This window comes from Varanus komodoensis, unplaced genomic scaffold (genome assembly GCF_004798865.1).
Source record: "Varanus komodoensis strain SLA01 unplaced genomic scaffold, ASM479886v1 scaffold2, whole genome shotgun sequence".
NCBI lineage: Eukaryota > Metazoa > Chordata > Lepidosauria > Squamata > Varanidae > Varanus > Varanus komodoensis.
The window spans coordinates 55,943,162-55,962,267 of record NW_025335568.1 but is presented as its reverse complement, the minus strand read 5'-3'; the positions used below and the strand labels follow the sequence as shown (position 1 = coordinate 55,962,267).

At 38.3% G+C, this 19,106-nt stretch overlaps 1 protein-coding gene across 2 annotated transcripts in view; it reads right to left on the bottom strand.

Annotated features, from left to right (window-relative positions):
• CAMKMT (calmodulin-lysine N-methyltransferase) overlaps window positions 1-19,106 on the bottom strand; it is a 327,175-nt gene that overhangs the window by 66,167 nt on the left and 241,902 nt on the right. For both annotated transcript variants that reach the window (XM_044429060.1, XM_044429061.1), the window contains exon 4: window positions 682-742. In XM_044429060.1, the coding sequence (XP_044284995.1) occupies window positions 682-742 (61 nt within the window). The remainder of the gene's footprint in view (window positions 1-681; window positions 743-19,106) is intronic.

The following is a 19,106-nucleotide window of genomic DNA, read 5'->3' as shown; positions in this document are numbered from 1 at the left end:
AACAGCAATGCATTCCCCTGCTCCAGCTGTATCTTTTACAGTTCCCCTGGGAAAAAATAGTGAAGGGGAAGGCATACATGGCAAATAGTTCCAAAAACTTCCCTACTTTTTTCAGTTCACCTTTAGCCAACAGAGTTCCTGGGGTTGTCCCACATGTAAATTTCTTAAGACCACCAAGACCAAGAAATTTTGTCTATTATGTTTTCTGTATTGTTCTAGGTCCAGTAGCCTATAGTGCCTGCAAATACACAGAAACACATTGACAGAACATGTACATGTACTCTGAAATACTCTAGTGCCAAAGCTCTTTTCAAAAAAAATATGACCCTCCTTCCCAGACAATACTTTGCTGACCTTCAGAATGGGAGTCAGCCTCCCCCCACCCCCCTGCTTGACCTTCACAATCAGTGCTGATCGATTGGCGCTTCACTTTTGTTTCCCAAAAATCAAAGTGAAATAAAACGCCTTGAGTGGAAATCAAAAGTCTTTGACATATAGCAGAAAGCTTGCTGTGCAATATTAGTACCCAACGGCAGCTCCAAATTCTTTGTTAAGAGCAACACTCTTTCACTTTGAACTTCTAAAAACTCAATCTGACAACTTAAATCATAACAATCTCTGCTATGCAAATATAATAAACCTAATGGATTGGAAAGGGTTTTTTCTGGGTTGTTTTTGTACCTGAAAATTTCATGGTGCTTGAGGCAGTAGTAAGCTAGTACCTCTTCAGAAGGCCAGATACCTATTAAAAACAAAACAAAACAGAGTAAAGGTCTCTTTTAAAAAACAATCTCTCTTAATATTTTGAAGACACATTTTTACATTTGCTCAAAATAATCTTTGCTTTATTTTAAAATATCAGTCAGAAAGTAATAGGCAAGATATATTATTGGTGTTCTTTCCAATAACATACTTAGGGAAGAGTGTTTTTTCCCCTAGTTCATTTCCTTTCTGGTTTCACTCAGTTGTTTTTTTCTTGAATTCTTCTTGAATTAAATGGATTTTTGAAATTAATTACTTCAATTCACTTAAGCCTCCCGGTTTGTCCCATATTATCAATGTGCACACATGCATTGAAAGAATACTGGATAAAAGAATGGTGTTGATGTGATCATAGTGTTGCTGACACACACATGTACTCCTTCACATTAATAAAATGCCAAGCAAATTTCCCTCACTATAATGTAAAGATTATAACCTCACAGTAAGAGTTTTTTTTTCCAGCACACACCAGTGTTTTGTCAACCACAAGTTTTGTCAGCCACCATTAATTTGTGGTTTATGGCAAAGCACCACACAGAAAAAATCTTGAAACAATAATATCCACAATTAAATTAAGAATGTTTATTTTTTACCAGTTTGCATGTGTATGTTACTCTAAAAGAGAAAAGAATACAAGGATGAACTGAAGGAACTAAGAGTTGTGGGATATTGTTGACGTAAAAAACATGGGGTGGGGGAGAATGCAAGTTAGAAAAACGGAAGATTCCTAATGTACCTGTTTAGCTTTGGAAGCACAACATGATAATTCAGAACTCTAACATCTGGATAGACATTTCAACAAAAAGAATTTAAGAAGCATCCCTAAGTATATGAACATGTATTAGGGTGCCAATGGTTATACCATGGTTTAACTACTACTCTATTATACTCCGTAAGTACATTATATCTTCTTTATACTCAAATGCATTTGCTTACAAGTCTCCATACTTAAATGTTTTAATATGTATCTAATACGTACACCTTACTGGCTTCTAAAGAGTCACTCACTTCATTTGCACAGTATGGTAAGTTAAGATTATAGATAACATTGACTTATCTTGAACAAGTTTTGTGCTTGTACATTTAACTCATTCACTCCCACTTGGCTCCTCCTACTAACACAAGTGGGTAAACAAATCAGAAATAATTTTCTGAACATCTTGCCTAAATCAGGGGTCATGGCTTGTTGCACCCAAATGGCTTTTAAAGGGAACCAGGATCATGGGTCAAGATGACATTCTAACTAAACCAGTTCTGGTATGTTTAGCCACTTGCTCTAACAAGGTGGACTATAAATATAATAAATAAAGGAGGAACATGGAAGCAAATAGGCTATATCTACAAGCATGCAGGCTTTTACGGTAAGCTAGAGTTCTCTAGCATTTATTTATTTATTTAGAAAGCTTCTATGCTGCCCCATTTGCTGAAGCCTCGGGGCAGCTCACAACAATAAATAAATAATAAAAATATAAAAACAATGTAATTGGAGATGTCCCGGCCAAAGATGTAAAATAAATAAATAATATTAGCAATTAAAATGACGTTTAAATAAAAAGGTCTTGACCTGGCGCCGAAAAACAAATAACGACAGCGCCAGGCGGACCTCTCTGGAGAGCGCATTCCATAGATTGGGTGCCACTGCAGAGAAAACCCTCCTCCAAGTACTTACCCTCCTAATATCCTTCACGGAGGGTTCCCAGAGAAGGGCCTCTCCTGCTGATCTCAAGGGGCGGGTGGGCACATATGGACGTAAGCGCTCCTTAGGTAACCAGGACCCAAGCCATTAAGGGCTTTATAGGTCATAACCAACACCTTAAATTGGGCCCGGACTTCAATGGGGAGCCAGTGAAGCTGACGGAGAACTGGAGTCATGTGAACATAACGCCCCATCCCTGTTAGCAGCCTGGCAGCTCTATTTTGAACCAATTGAAGTATCTTGATTAATTGGTTAATGTTACACACAGCTAGCTAATCAGTGTAGCCTAGCCTAGTATTCAAATTAAAAAGGGTGCTCTGAATGAGGGTCCCTAGGCTTTGATATCACTGAACTGGAAGGTAGGTAGGTAGGTGAAAATGCTTCAGGATTTTATCTGTTTTTCTGCTCGCTCAAATGGTATCCTCATAGCAGTCAGCTGAAAAGTGTCGTGACAGTTAAGTAGACATTTCCAGGAATTTCCCCCTGACAGGGAGACCTTCCCTTTAATTAAATTCTTGCACAGTTACAAGTTCAGGATGGCTTTTCAGTATGCAGCTTTCTGGAGTTCTTGGCAGCTCTTTAAGCCCTGTCATCCAGAACAAACGGATTCCAGAGCTAGAGTTTCAGGACAATGTTCAATAATTCCATGGCATGAATAGAGAGCCAGAATATCTGAAGCCCTACTCACTCACCAGAAAGACTTCAGCAGAACACTGTTCTTATCTTTAAAAAAAACATAATGATAAGAAAACAACATAATGATAAGAATAACAGCCTACCTTTATAAGATCTCGCTTCCTCTATATTCTGTAAAGAGCCTAATATATTCTTAATGCTAAAAGAATCTTAAAATAGTAACCACATGAGCAACAACAGGGTAGACCTCTGGAAATAAGAGCTAAAGTCTTTCCTTCTAGAAAAGCTATTCCTGATGTTATCGATTCATTATCAAGTCAACAGCTGAACTTGGGAGCCTTCTGGATCTTTTCATTTGCATGGATGAGCACAAGCAGACATTCATTCCTGTGCATTCAGAGGATGGTGTTAACACTGAGCATTTGTTACCTAAAGGGCAATCTTCATTAGCCATGGTATCATTAGGATTTAAATTATATCCTACATGGCCTGATGCCAGTGGAAAGGGATAATCCATAGACACTAGTGCAGTATGTTAGGCCAGAGTCACATAATAGTAATGCTTTGTAGAAATTCCAGAGAAGTAAATGACTCCCATTAGTTTCCCATACACATGGAGGGCTTTCAAGAATCATTTTCTTCAATTGGAAGGATTATTCCTGTCACACATAAACAAAGATGACGGAGACATTCTTAGCTTGCCCTTTGGAGGTACTATTTGCAGGTACTGTCCCTCCCTCCAAACTATTCAGGATTAGTGAACATGTGTGGGTTTCTATGTGCATTTGTATGCAGGCATACCCACACGGCTCCTGCGCTCCATCTATATACCAGCACAGAACAAAAAGCATGGAACTAACTAATCTTTGAAAGAGCTACAGTGGTACCTTGGCTCATGAACTGAATCCGTTCCACGACTCTGGTTGTGACCCAAACTGGTCGTGAGCCAAGTCAAATTTCCTCATAAGGTTCAATGTAAATAAGATTAATATGTTCTGTAACTATTTTTTTAATCACAAAAAATTGAAGTAAAGTGACAAAGAACAACAAAGATCGCGACCATCTCCCCCCACCCCCCAGCACAAGCGCATCCATTTCCCCCCCGCCCCAGCACGATCACGATCGCACCTGTCTTCTCTGCACAACTGTGACCACAATCACGGCCATAGACGGGCGCAATCGCGGGTGCGCTCGGGGGGGGGGAGACAGGTGCAATTGCAGGCACGCTTGGGGGGGGAGAAGGGCGCACACAGGGGAGGAAACGGGCATGAGCGCGGGCGCACTCAGGTGAGGAAACGGGCTTAAGCGCAGGCGCACTGTTGGTGGAGACGGGCATGATCGCAATCGTCACCTGATGTGGAGTTCATGACCAGAGTAATAATTTTTCTTAAATTTCTGTTCACGACCCAATTTGGTCGTGAACTGAGGCGTTCGTGAGCCGAGGTACCACTGTATATTGCTCCTCCTACAGTATGACAGAAACTGATTCTCATTAACTTTGGCCCTGCCTTGGAACACTGATTTGCTTTCTTTCTCTGCTTTCACAGGGTCCTCTGCTTTCTTTGGCTCAGACTTTCTGCATTTCCCATAAAGGAAGGAAGTTGCTGTAGTAATAATCTGGAAATTCACAGCACAAACCTTTATGAAGGGCACATGAGAGAGAGAAATGGAGAATGTTTTAGTTTCTTTTCCAAGGGAAACTTTCCTTGCAGCTGCTACTCCACACCAACTTTGAGGAACAACTCTGTCATCAATTTTCCAAAAAAGTGTAAAAAGGTAAAAATAATTACTTTTATATAGAATATTTCATTTCTATGTAGTGTCTATTACTAACTGGATAATCATTTTTTCTCAAGAAATGTATTTAAATACTGAAGTTTATGAAAGATATCACAGACCATAGAATCATTAAGGTTGCAGTCCACAAAACCAGCTGTTGAATCAATGCAATCTTCCTCCCAAGCAGTGCTGGGAGGTTATGGAATTGGTCAGAAGAACTGCAAAACCAGCAAACCAAGGAAAAACAGTGCCGGGATAGCTGCAGAACTTTGGAGTGTGTAATACCGTGTCTGCCTGAGATTTGTTCCTGGCTTGGTTGATTGCAGAGGCATCACATCAGTGCAGAGAAACATTTTTGTGGATCATACTCTGCATTTGCTATGGGAAGCCTCTTCCGGCCCGAGGGTCAAATGCATTTTTAGATCCATTTTGGGATCAAAGGCAAAAGAGGTGGAGCCAATATGCCAGCATATTTTAGCATATATTTCCTCTTCCCAGTAACTAAGCTTCAAGAGAAACATTTCAACCCTCCAGAAGAGGGGAAAAATAGGAAATCACCAAATCTTAGTGGCTGGAGGAAAGAACCAGATGAAAGGGCATGGACATTTGGAGAATGCTATCAGGCTTTCTTCCCAACTTTACCTACCAAAAAGCAGGGTCTTTTTTCAGATGATACCTATCAAAGTGATTCTTCAAGATTAGTGAAGATATGGCTCATTTAGAACATCCTGCAATTTTAGTCAAAAATGCTTTCTGTTAAGTCACCAACTATTTAAACCCTAACTCTACTCAACTGTGCATTAAAAGACCAATATTTGCAAGAGAGAGTTTAAGCTATTGAATTTCTTTTCTCCCTCTAAATTAATTCTATCCAACCTGATCTTTGAATGAAGGATATATTACATGACTTCATATTAGGGAGTGTTATGTCTTGCTTCTGATGCAATACAGTGTTAGCAGTCTGCTCCTTATAATATCCACTGAGAAAATTCTAAACAGGGTCCTTTGTATCCATGCAATTCAATCAGACTACAGCTAGACATACTGTACCTTTCCGCTATACTTCAGGCCTACAAACTACTACAATAGTATTAATTCCAGACCCTGGCAACTAAAAAAGAACAGTGGTCTTAGGGCTTTCACAAACTGAGGTCTCAAATAGGGAAGTACACAGTGCTACCCACTAAAGCATTAAGCCAGCAGCAAGAATACCTTTGTTAATTTTAGTAAAAGGAAAAGCTTCTCTTGCTTGAACAGGTAGGTAATCCTCTTTGATGGCTTTCAAAATAGGGATAAGCTTAACAATCCATGTGGAGGAGTTTGCACTTTGACTTTTACTCCCTTTTATTGACCTATATTTTTGTAATATGCAGAGATGTAATATAGCTATATATCAAGATCCTGCTTGGAAGAAAATCTTTCTTCTTTGCTGTAAACACTAGGTGTGGTTTTGCAGTGAAGGGAGAACTTCAGCCCTTGCCTACTGAAATCAATGGGGCTTTAAGGTGTTGTACATTGGCTGGACTCAGCAGTCCCATGCCAGATAAAGATACATCATACTTAGGTCTCATTGCAAAGGATGGATTTGAACAAAGGCTATTTTTGTTTGAAAATCTCATCGCAACCCCATACATCTCATACCATAATGCAACAAAACCTAAGTGTGTAACTCCAATAATTGCACAGTCTTTATTGCAGTTTACCCCAGCTTACATTTCATTCTGCTCTCGTCTCCCTTGTGTCATTTTCTAGATAAAAAGGCTGTGATCTTAAAAGGCAGCCAAGAAATGCATTAAGTAAACAGACAAACAAAATCCCACTGGGGCAGGGACCTATCCACTCATTCTGTGTAAAATGCCATGCAAATGGGTGGCCTTCTATGAATAAATAACAGCAACAGCTAAGGGCAGAACTAGAAGTGTTACCAGAAAATTGAGTTTTTCAATGCCAATCCTGTACTTTACTTCTAGCATTAGCTCAGGACTTGATGGGCTGGGGGAAACCTAGTGGTTCAGAGAAGGTGCTTAATTCTTCCCTTACCTGCAGGTGGCCCACCCAGTTATTTTTTTTCCTACTGCTGGTCTCTGAAACTAGAAATATGTCTGACTTGGGGAAAATGTTCTTAGGAAGGCATTTGCAGAGGAGCATCAGCTGTCACCAGAAGGTTAAGTGCTCCTCCTCCCAACCTGTTAATCCTCCTCTTTGTGTGCCTAGTGCCTCCTAATGCTAGCATTTCACTGCAGGCCAGTTCTTTCAGCCATTTTTTGTACTGAATTCCACACATGCACACACAAATGTATATCTGAGCATTTTTATTACATTGTATAATTCATATTGTATATTACTTTGTATAATATGCAGGTATTACACTCTATAATGTAATGTATAGTATATAAAATGAGGCACTGTAATAACAATATCCTATATTGCCACTGCATTTCTGCTAGTGCTATTATGCAAACAGGACCCACTGCTAGCCCAGCAGGAACTAGCAGTTCCTGAAATAACAGATGATTCTCATTCCCAGAACAATACAGGTCAGTAAAGCTCTGTTCTATGAACTCTGCTCACCTGCTGCATTCCAGAAATGAGTGTTGCCATTGGTTTCTAGTTGTTCCAGAACTGCTACTTCCAGTTGTACTAGCAATTGCTTCTGCTAGCATGAAAGCAGTGAAGGATACAGCCCATTCTGACTACTCAAAAGAAATCAAAACAGTTTGCTGGTTAAGTCATATCTCACATGAAGGATACTTAAGGAATACTTGCTCACATTAATTTTCAATTCAAAAAGCCTCATGTTAGCTTCACTGAAGCAACACCAAAGATCCATATATGCAGCCTGAATACTCTATATACACCTTAAATACCTCCACATGTGCCTGTGATGTTTTCATTTCTATTTTCAAATGGAGGCATTAGGATATGCGGCTCTCATAAGGAGCCTCCTACTTTTAGGAGCAGGTTAGGGCAGTTCTGTAACACTCACCACATTGTGTGGTGCTAAAATGAGAAGTGAAGTGTTATGTTGCCAGTTGTTTGATGAGTCTTGTGCAAAAATTAAATAATGTAGACAACAATGTTTTCTTCTTTTAAAAAAATGTGCCTGTGAAGTATATGCCATCCAGCATAGTTATCAGCTTTACAAATGTGGCCACTCTGCTCTGACACACTGATGCTTTCCATTCCTGCCAGAATTTTGACTGAAACCATCAAGAAAAACATAAACTGCTCTGGAAAACAAGTAATGGCCTCCCTGAGTCATCTTTGATGTGAATTTAATGCAAATGTTTGACTTATCACATAAATAGGACAATCTCTTCTAAACTGCTTAGACCCTATGAGAATGGAGTGGATGATGATGATGATGATGAAAATAATAACAGATAGATAACATGACAAGCTATCATGGAGTTCCTGAGGCAGAAAGTAAGAAACTCAGCACAAAACTCTCACCAATATTCATTGCAAAGGCATCATGTGAGAACTCTGTACACCATAAGAGAAGTTTTAACAGCTAGTTCTCAATGAACAGAGCAGACTGAGTTTGGGAGTGTTGATACATGTAGGTGGGAATGGATATATGCACAGTAGTCTCATGTGGGCCCTTTGGAAGCAAGTTCCTATAAATAAAAAAGGTAAACAGAGTTGAATTCTAGAATCTTAAACATATTGGGAAGCATTCAGTACTGCTTATAAGACCCACCACTAGAGCAACAAGGAGCTGGTGCCACCTAAAACAAGACTGCAAATTTCCAGGAATGCTTGTATCCACATTGGGAATGGTCAGTAAATTCCCTTTGTTGTCCTGACTTGTTCCAGAAATAAGTGTTTCCACTGTTTCCCAGTTGCTTTAAGAACCACTAGCTCCCTGTTACACTAGTGGTGATTCCCACTGACATGTGGAAAATGAGAATTAAGTTATTTCATAACTTCAACCTCTCTCTTTTATTCCTTTTCTTTGGTTGCTTTTGTTTATTGAAAGGGATTTTTTGAGGGGAGGGATAACCATAAAAGAATAGTGCCCACTCCTTTCCCAATTATACAATTATAAATGAAAGCAGTATCTTTTCCAGTTATGTTGTTGTTCAGTTTTACAGTTGGTGATACAAAATGTGTGTAAGTAAGTTTCCATTTCTTGGGTCTCCTCCACCAACATTCTTCCCTTCCTGTCACAACATGTGTTAAGTTCTCTTTTGTAGTCTCTTGCACATGGACAAACAGCAGTAATACAAATAGCAGGGACATTAAATACATGAAAGCAACAGCAATGCTTGCTATTGTTGTTCCCAATCTCCAAACACTGACTGTTCTTTTTAAACAGAAACTTTGTATGCTCAAGTTGCTTCTCTACAGAAATTCTTTGCATTTTGAAGAGATTCAGATCTTGCAATAGGTTCTGTTCACAAAGAAATTATCAATGTACCATGAGATGGAGCAGAAACAACAATTGCTATCACATATTTCAGGTGTGTTAAAGGGACTTATGGCATTTCCCAATGGCCTCCATGATCCCAAGGTATTATTTATTAGCATCCCAGATTTTGTGGTCTATTATTCGAAGTATCTATATCCCATTTTTCTGTGTTAAGAAGATCCTCAAGGCAGTGAACAAATCTCAGGAAAACATTAAAATCAGTTCAGAATTATACAATAAAAACCACTGCATAACCACATACACAAACTGGGTGCAAGAATAGAATAAAACTGCGATCACACAAGCTGTTGATGAATTGCCCTTGTAGCACAGCAAAAGGCCAGCCTGTCCAGGCCCAGGTGGTCCACCCTCAAGGAAGTGTTCCACATCTATGGTGCTATGAAGACTAGAACCGATCCGGTCTACCCAACTGCTGCACCTCAAAAGAGCCTCTGATGTTAACCAAAGTATTGATTGAATAGGCACATATGAATGAAGATGGTCCATAAGATATGAAGGTTTTATATTCCCCCAGTATTTATTATCTTTGTGAATCTTAAATACATATACATGTTATCTCTACCCACTCCCCCACCCCTTTTAACTAGAATGAAAAAGAAATATATAAAGGTATCAACCATCTTAGTGTCCCAAAGAAATAGCCATAAGTGTCATAACACAAAGCAAGCTAAAGAAATTGGCGTTTCAATAGAGCAGGACACCTCTCCATATTTCCTTCATGTTTTATACAAGCCCCTTTCCACTTCGTAATCTAAAACTGAATTCATGATATTCAGATCATTGAAAAATATGTATAAGCACTGGCTGAGATCTTCTGCTTGGCCAAAATGGCCTTAGTACACTCTCACACATCCTCTTTCACTCTCCTTATTATTCATGACTAGGAAGAAAACATGATGGTTTGCAATCTGCAAATTTCTTTTACAGCATGAATTTAAGAAGGCCCATGAAACTCTGATAGAAATACAGTTTAAAAAAAACTGTAAATGCTCTGAAGCTTGGGCTATATGGCAGAGCTGTCAAATCGTACAGGCTGCTTGTATGATTGTCTTTACTACCTTTTTGTGTGTCAACTGAATGAATTTTGATTTGGTTTTCTTTACGCAGTTTTCAAATAATCATTAAAAATTAAGCAACACTGGAACAAGCCTATTGTGATTATAGCCTTCACTTCAGCAACAAGCTGGATCTATAAATTTACGTACTATTGTAGATGTAAATTGCAAAATTTTACATTCAACTATATTAAAACATCTATTCCAAAAAATGATTACCAGTTGTGAAAAGCAGACAGGCTTATCACTTGCTGTCAGTTGTTCATGTCTAGTTAAGCAATAATGTGCTAAAACTGCTCTTTTGTTTTGTGGAAGAATTTTGGCAATAGAAGAAATGAACACTCGTTTAATAAAAACTCAGGCTGCCTTTTGCTTTGATGGAGGAAGCAGCTGCCTGTTTTCATTTGCTGCAGAGCAGCAAAACCCATCAATATAATAAGCAGCTTAGATGCATCCATCCACAGCATCTGTAAGGATATAGGGCTATTCGCTCAAAACCAATCCTTGGTTTAATTTTAACAAAGATGTGTCTGACATATTTGAAAAATGTATTATAATAGGGTTTTTGAAATACTAGCAATTTCTCTTTTCTTTTTAAATACTTTCCACAGATTTCTGAAAAAGGGAAGCGTATGTATCTGAGCGATGGAAATGATAAAAGCAGTAGCAATCGCCAATCCAGGTCTAAAAATGCAAACATGGAACATTAAGAGCTCGCCTGCTACTTCATATTCCCTTTCCTTCTCTTCAAAATATCAGGAGTGGGGGAAGAATCTTTAAACCCATTTATATTGCTTATTTAACATAAGCGGGGGCAGGCGGAAAAACATAAGAGTATGAAATGCTAAAAAAGAGTTACATACTTTGCTCTGGTTCTTAAGGTATAATCAACTATTGTAATTATGTGATTCCTGATTCCCAAATATATTTGCAATTTGTTTTCAAATGACAATTTTAACTGCTATGCTTGAGCAAATAAAAGTGACAACTTTTAGCAACAAAATTAAATAAAAATACACAATACATAATTTTGAAATACATAGATACAAAGGTTGTCACTAAAACACTCACATATGTATTTTGCTTCTATTGTCTGTCAACTTTTTTTTAAGAATGCGATGCTATACATTTAAGCTATTAAAATTCGGAGATGTTATTATTTTGGTGCTTGACAACATTCTAAGACCTTTCTAAGCTGAGCTTTTAGATGATTTGCACATTAACGGAGAAGTCAGATAATTTTTAATCCTCCTTTTTTCAGATCCAATAATGGATAAGGAAGCATCTTGGCATGCTCAGCTAGCAATCTGCCCAGCTAGAGTGGTAGTATACCTGAATTTAGGATTAGCCATCGGGTTGTTTCCCCCCCATAATATCTGATTTAAACGAGCACTCATTTTGAGAAGTGAGAAGGGAACACTTTATATGATAGCTGAAGTGATATCTTTTCCATTTAAGCATGCAGTCAGAATCCTATGTATGCTTGTTCTCATTCTGAGCAGAAGGTTCCATGTATTGCAGGAAATCTTTTGGTGCTTTCAGTTAAATCACTATTTTTGCTATCAGCAAGATCAGTAATTTAGGAATTCATGATTCTTATTATCTAAAGCTTGGTCAAAACAAACATTGATGTGTTCCCTTTGTAGCTTCATTTTTAGGGTTACAGTGAATTTTCCTTTTATGCTTATTTTTATAAGACTGTACTGCAACTACATTTCTCTCAAGAATAAGTAAAATATGGCTTATTTATTATATTTATTTATATCCCAACTATTCCCAGTGATTGAGGCTTTTTACATACTCCAATCTAGAAACAATACATGCAAGAAAAAAGCCTTTTTCTTGTACACAGTGGTTATACAAAAGCCGTTCTATGTGGCCCTATTCCATAGCACAACTCTGGGTTCTAGTATTAGAAGAAAGGGAGAAAGACATCTCTCTATCCACTCTCTCCATCTCTTACACACTGCTGTACAGCTATGTATTAGAGAGACATGTGTTCCCCAACCCCATTAGTTCTAGTGCAGCAATACTTAGGCAGCCTCCAGTTAGCTTCTAGAGTGGGGCTACTGCTAGCTTGCCTAGAATGATAGACAAGATTTCAATCTTTGAATGTCACATACGGGGAAGGGAACAAAATCCTCCAAGCTGCTCAGCAGCTTTCAAGCTGTGTCCCAGTTTTATCTTATAATTCTCCATTCCTTTAAAAATGGAGCTAGTCAACTTAACTGTTATAGACAGAGGTGAGAAGAGGAAGCAGGGCCATTCTATCAGCTGAAAAGCTTCCTCCATGAATGCTTCTCCTCTCTTACATATCATCACAAGCAGCCTTTTAAGTGGGTTGTAATAAAGGAGAGGAAAGGAGGGGAGGATCAGGACCATTCCTCTTTACCTCTCAACCCTGTTTTCTTTTAGACTGAAAGTCTGCAGGAAGGGACTATTTTGTTTTACCAATCACTCTGGATGCATTTTTGGCTGTAAAATGGGATAATAAATCTGTAATATAAGTATAATGGAAGCTGTGTTATATCCATGTCAAGTGTAAATTTATGTTTTCATTTTTTAGAGTTGAAAGAGTGCCAAGCTGAGTAACTAGAACGATCAAGTGGGTAGAGTGGCTTTGCTACAAGGAAAGATTACAAAATTTGGGATTGCATAGCTTAGGAAAAAAAAGTAAGGGGAGACATAAAAGAAATTATGCATGGTACAGAAAAAGTGGATAAGAAGACATTTTTCTCCTTCTCTTATAATACTAGAATCGATGAAGCTGATTGGTTGAAGATTCTGGACAGATAAAAGGAGTACTTCACACAGTACATAATTATACTATGGAATTCACTTCAACAAGATGTTCTGATAGGCACCACTTTGGACAGTTTTAAAAGGGTTTGGACAAATTATTGGAGGAGAAGGTTATCAAAGGCAACTGGTCCTGATGGTTATATGTTAATTCCAGTATAAGAAGAAATATGCCAATGTATACCAGTTGCTGGAAAACTGCTTATAGGTGTCCTGGAGCAGTGGGCTGGCCACTCTAAGAAGAGAATACTGGACTAGAAGTATCCTTGGTCTGATCAAACATGCCTCTTCTTATGTTCTTAAGGAAAGACAGCACAATCTTCTCTTTTATATGCACTTAATTGAGATAGTAGAAACCTTGAAGTTCCTCTTATTCATTCATTCAGTCATTCAATTATTATAGTATTTACCATATTTAAGGACTATCTTAAAGATTTACAATACAGAGACAAATAGTGGGCATGTTCACATCACATGACAAGCCATGGCAGTTTCTTGCACAGAGTGGTCTGCTGTGTCATCTGAACCTTGTTGTGGTATTTCAGCATGGTATATTTGATTTTCAGAAGCCAAAATACGAAACAAAAGTCTGTTCTATGGTCTCCATGGTTCAACCATGGCTTTTCTGATCATCTGAACCTAGCATAAATGGTTTCCATGGTCCTACTACACAGCTACCACGAGATCCCCTGGAAAGAGAGGCAGCTTTGACAGGAGCTGCTCCAGCCATCCAACATCAGATTGAGCTTTAGGTGCAGAGGCAGATGGGATATGTACCAACAGTTGGAGAACTGAGTGAAGGTAATAAAAACCACACTAGCATAGAAACCACTTATTTGTCTGTCAGGCACATTCATCCACACACCTTAGAAACCACACAGTGTTGCTTGTCATGATATGTGACCCTAGCCATTGACTAGGATTGCATAATCAGCAGAGCTCAGCATGGTTTATTTAAGCCATAGTGGGTTGCAGCAAATGCCAGGGGCCATTTTGAAAATTCAAGGTGCTGTGGGCAATCTCTGTGTCTATAATATAGTGCAAATCCAGCAAAGAGTAGTTTATATGAGGGCTGCTTTAAAGGTTATTTGAGGGTTGTTCAACTCTTACAGAAACTACTCTTCTCAGGGTCACATAAGCTGCCTAGTGCAACTTGAATATTCAGAAGGGCAGCTTGCACACAACACAATCCACTGTGGTTTAAATAAACCATGCTAGGCTGTAGCAATCATGTGAGAGGCACTGTTTGTATGACTTCTTTGCTTTTTGGTATTAACTAATATTTTTTAGTTATTATTGACTACTTATTCAGTTATATGCATAAACAATGATATTTATTTACCAAAAGCTATGTAATAATAGATGTAAAAACTGCAGTTTGCTTCTGTTAAAGTGGATTTTTTCCCACTGAATTTAACAAGCGATGTTTCCGCAGGTCAGTGTTAATATGGATTACAAAATGATGATAGACCTTGTACTGCTGTTGTTCACAGCATATCTGATTGAATGATAAATGGACAAATCCACATAAGGACTCAGTCTGGTGCCTTTCATACTGGTAAGTAAAACTGGGCCATATACTCCACTGGAGAAAACATTCCATATTAATAGTGGGCGATGGTTGAAAGTGATGATATCACCCAGTGTTTCACCTTTTCCTCTTCAGAGGGCTGGTTTTGGAAAGCAGGCTTTCCTTTCCACAAATATGTTTTTGTATCTTCCTCTTTTGACTGATGTAAACTTCACAACAGATCAGATCACAGTTGCTTATGATCACAAACAAAATTCAGTTCAAACACAGAACCAGTTTGTACGACACAAGGTCCCACCATGGGGTGGCCCATATCAGATGCATGTTCAAAGTCTGTCATGGTGTGTAAACCTGGAGAGAGTGGCTTATACAAAGGTTTAAGGGCTTCCACATAATTCTAGAGAGTAACATAGGTTATGCAACAGCTTAACCTGTATATAACCCACACTTGCTGCGTTCACATATGACAACTTCTAGGCAAAAGTTGGATGTATGAAATGGCAACTGAGGAACCATGGCTCATTGCGGGTAAAATAACCCACAAGGAGTTGTAAATAGATAATTGCTTGATCACTTGTCCAAAAAGCAGACCATTTCAGAGTCAGGAAACTTCAGTAGCACTGGACATTTGGAAATATCTAAATTTGCACAGGAAATACGGGTAAAACCTCTACCGTAGGACTGCTGAAGTTTGGTCATTAAGTATTAATGTAAACCCATCCTATTTGTACAAAAGTTCTTAAGCCAAGAGTAAAGGAGCAATTCTAGGCAAGTTTATTTATTTATTTATTAAGCCTGCAGTTCCCAGCATGGCTGTATCACGTACCCTCTTTTCCCTTAGCTCAATGCTAAATTTTGGTGTCTGTAGAACAGTGTGGAGCAATAAACCAAAGGAGGAAAGGAGCATGTATAATCGTCATGCTATTCAGGCTAAAATCCATGGCAGATTTACCAGGGAGCAAGCCCCACTGAAAACAGAAGGACTTACTTCAAAATAAACACATGCAGAGTTACTCTGCCAGGATCCTGGTATATTCAGGCTGCTCTGTGTTATAAAAATGCAAAAGAAAAACAGAACTCTACCTAATCTGTAGTGAGCCTCTGTTACATAAAACAATGTCATTTTTCATATAATACTTTTAGAAGTCAGAACATGTAAAACAACATGCTAAATAACATTGATATTTGCAAAGGTTATTCTTGTTTCTTAATGAATTATTCACGCCTTTGACAGTGATAGCTAAACTCTAATATCAAGAAAAATTAAGCCCTCAAGTCTACTGATTGAATTGTAGTTACACTAACTTTAAATCTGACTCCAGAATGCTAAAAGATTGAATGTGAGGATTTAACCTTCTCGGTTCTTTTCCATGGTGATTATGTATAATGCATTTTGAAGAATCAAGCTGTTGAATTACTTGCAGTCTCTTAGAAACACACTCTGAACTCTAGCAATAGCAGAGTGAATGACTCCTTATTTTATACATATCTCTTCCCTATAACATCTTGAAATATTATGATACCCTCTTATACCTCAAATATGTAACAGACAAGGTCAAGCGACAGTTTGGCTTTGCTTCTCTAAATGAATTTTCATTTTCTGGTTTTAAAATGAAAAAGCAGGTGTGCAATCTTCTGAAAAGCATGCTCCTTTCTTCAGGATTAAATAGACCTCTGTAAGGCACTGTCATAAAGTTCTCTTCTGTCAATGCATTGATTCACCTCTAATAACAGGAAATGTTATTATTTTTATTAATTCTGGTGCTTTGTGTGTATTGCTTCTCATGTAATTAGCAGCCAACAACGTTTCTCACTGTTGTTTACTGTAGGAGATTCAATCACAATAAAAGATCAAATTTCTGTTGTTTCAGAGAGTAGGAAAAAATCAAGAAAAATATATACAATTTGCACATACAAAATGTAATTCTGCTCAAGGTAATTTCCTATGTATTCTTTTCTAAGACTGTGTTCTATATTCCTGGACCGTCTGCTCTCTGGAATAGGAATAAAATCCCCCTTTGGTATTTCTCCGAGGCTGTGATAGCTCAGTTGTCTGCCTCCAAAATGCCAAGATAGGGGAATCTCATCATCCAGAGACCAGCTACATGATGGGCAGTTAATAGATATATCAAACCTTAGGATATATGCTAAGCTGAAGAGATGATTGGTCGCTTGATATACTGATTGATTAGCATAGGGAGAATGGGTTTCTTCTTGACAACCTAAGATTATGCTTCAGCTAAGCTCAAATTGCTTACACCTCTTCTATTGGGTTTAAAATTACAGCCCTGTCATCTAAAACCTCTCTTCAATGAAATTTTTACCATATATAAAAATTAAAGGGGAAAAAGAAAGTAGGAGTACTGGATAAGAGTAAATGGGAGAGATATATTTCCCACTACTGTTGTTGCTACCACGAGAAAAAGCTGATAAGTAAATCCACTTGAAAATACACAAACCACACACTCAGTGAACTATTACAGAGTTCCATATAACAGTTTAGAGAAAGTAGGTGAAGGGAAGCAAGGAAAGGAGGTCTGGGATGCAAAGGAGAGGAGAGCTGATGAAGGACTCTTAGATAGCAAGCAGGCTAATTCACTGCAACCAGCACAGGCAAACAGAAGAATCATGTCAAGACCCATGCTTATTCCTGCTAGTCCAGATGTACACTGTGGACTAGCAATGTAGAATCAAACAGCTACCACAGCCAAAATAGGGAATATTGTGCTGAAGCCCGTATAACTTATTAGTATGTTTTCCCCACTAATATATCCTTGTTTGCTGCTTTAGCAGTTCAATAGATTGGTATCAGGGTATAACTACACATTGCAATCCCTCCCCCACAAAGTACTGCCACTGAAAATGGCAGTACCATGTTCAATTCCTTTTCAATTCTCCATTAAGCCTAGTTTAACTTATACATGTCCTAATATATTATAATATGCATTTCCTTGCCTTCCTTCAGAAGGCAGAGGGCTGTAACGATAACAGCAAACCAAGCAAGTTTAATCATAAGCAGAAAAAAATTACACAGGCCTGCCTTTTTGGTGGCAGCCCCATGTATGTACCTCTATTGCTGCTACAACTATTCAACATTGGATAGATCAAGGATGGAGAATATGTGACTGTAGCTCCTGTCATCCCATACCACTGGCTAAACTGCCAAGGGCTGATAGGAACTGCAGTGCAACAACAACTCCCACCACAGACACAAGTTTCCAACACACATTTTCCACCACTGAGGGAGATGGAATTATAGAAAAATAACATTAGGGATAGCTATTGCACTCATCTGCAACCTCAAGTAAAGGCATTACAAAAGAAGAAAGCTATCCTACAAGCAAAATTGCCAAAATGGAAGCCTCAAAAATAGAATATAAATAACAATATTGTTGTTGTTATTTCTCCTATTTCTCATACATAATCTAAGTAAACAATATTATTAGGGGAACACATATTTTTCTCTCAAGTAATCTTTTGTCCATAATTCTAGACTAGTAAAATGGTATTTTTACCAAATGCACCGAACAATATGATTTTGCCCCCTTTCCTCCTTGAAACTTCCCAATACATATAATACCATTTGGTCATATATTTCCATATAAGATTATTTCTGTATGACTATTGTGTAAAACAATTTGTTCAGGTTCTGTTACGCACAGATACAGTACCGTAGAATGAAATAAAAATAAAGTAACTTTTCTGATCGTCTGTTTGTCTGAAACACAGCCTGTTCCTCTGCTTGATCAAATAAGAACTTGGTTGTAATCTAACATGAGCTAAGCAGTTCATTGAGAATGTTAAAATCTAAATTAATAAATAGGACTGGGCTTCTCAGATTTTTGCTCCTCCCCTTTCTTCCTGCTATCTGCTATGAGCGGTAGGGGATCAGCTGCAACTCAAATCCCCAGCTGAACAACCCAAATACAACTGAGTGAGCAGACTTAAAACAAGGCCATTTATTGGTGCCTGTTATGCAAACAAAGCATCCAAGTCTTCGAAACAGATGTCAACTGAAGCATATGCTTACTGTAAACTGGAAGTTGATTCTCTTTATAAAAATAGACTTAAATGGGCCTTCAGAGACCAGGGCTGCCTCTTGTTGTATACTACTGCCTAACTCGATTCCATCTTAAGCCTTTCAAAAGATGAATAGTCTGATATCCAAGGGCAAAAGTAGGAAAGCATAGGGAAAAAAGGAAATAAATGATAACATGTTGGAACAGTTCCCAGAAGCAATTTTACAGATTTTCTCTAAAAACACAAGACAGGAAGTTAAAAGCTTAGTGCAGGTCACCCATGGCATGTTGAATTATCATTTTATACCACTTAGGGTGAAAAAGGGACTTAGTGTTCAGGTGGCAAGTTTAGTACAGTGCTTGCCTCTCTCTCTCTCTCTCTCTCTCTCTCTCT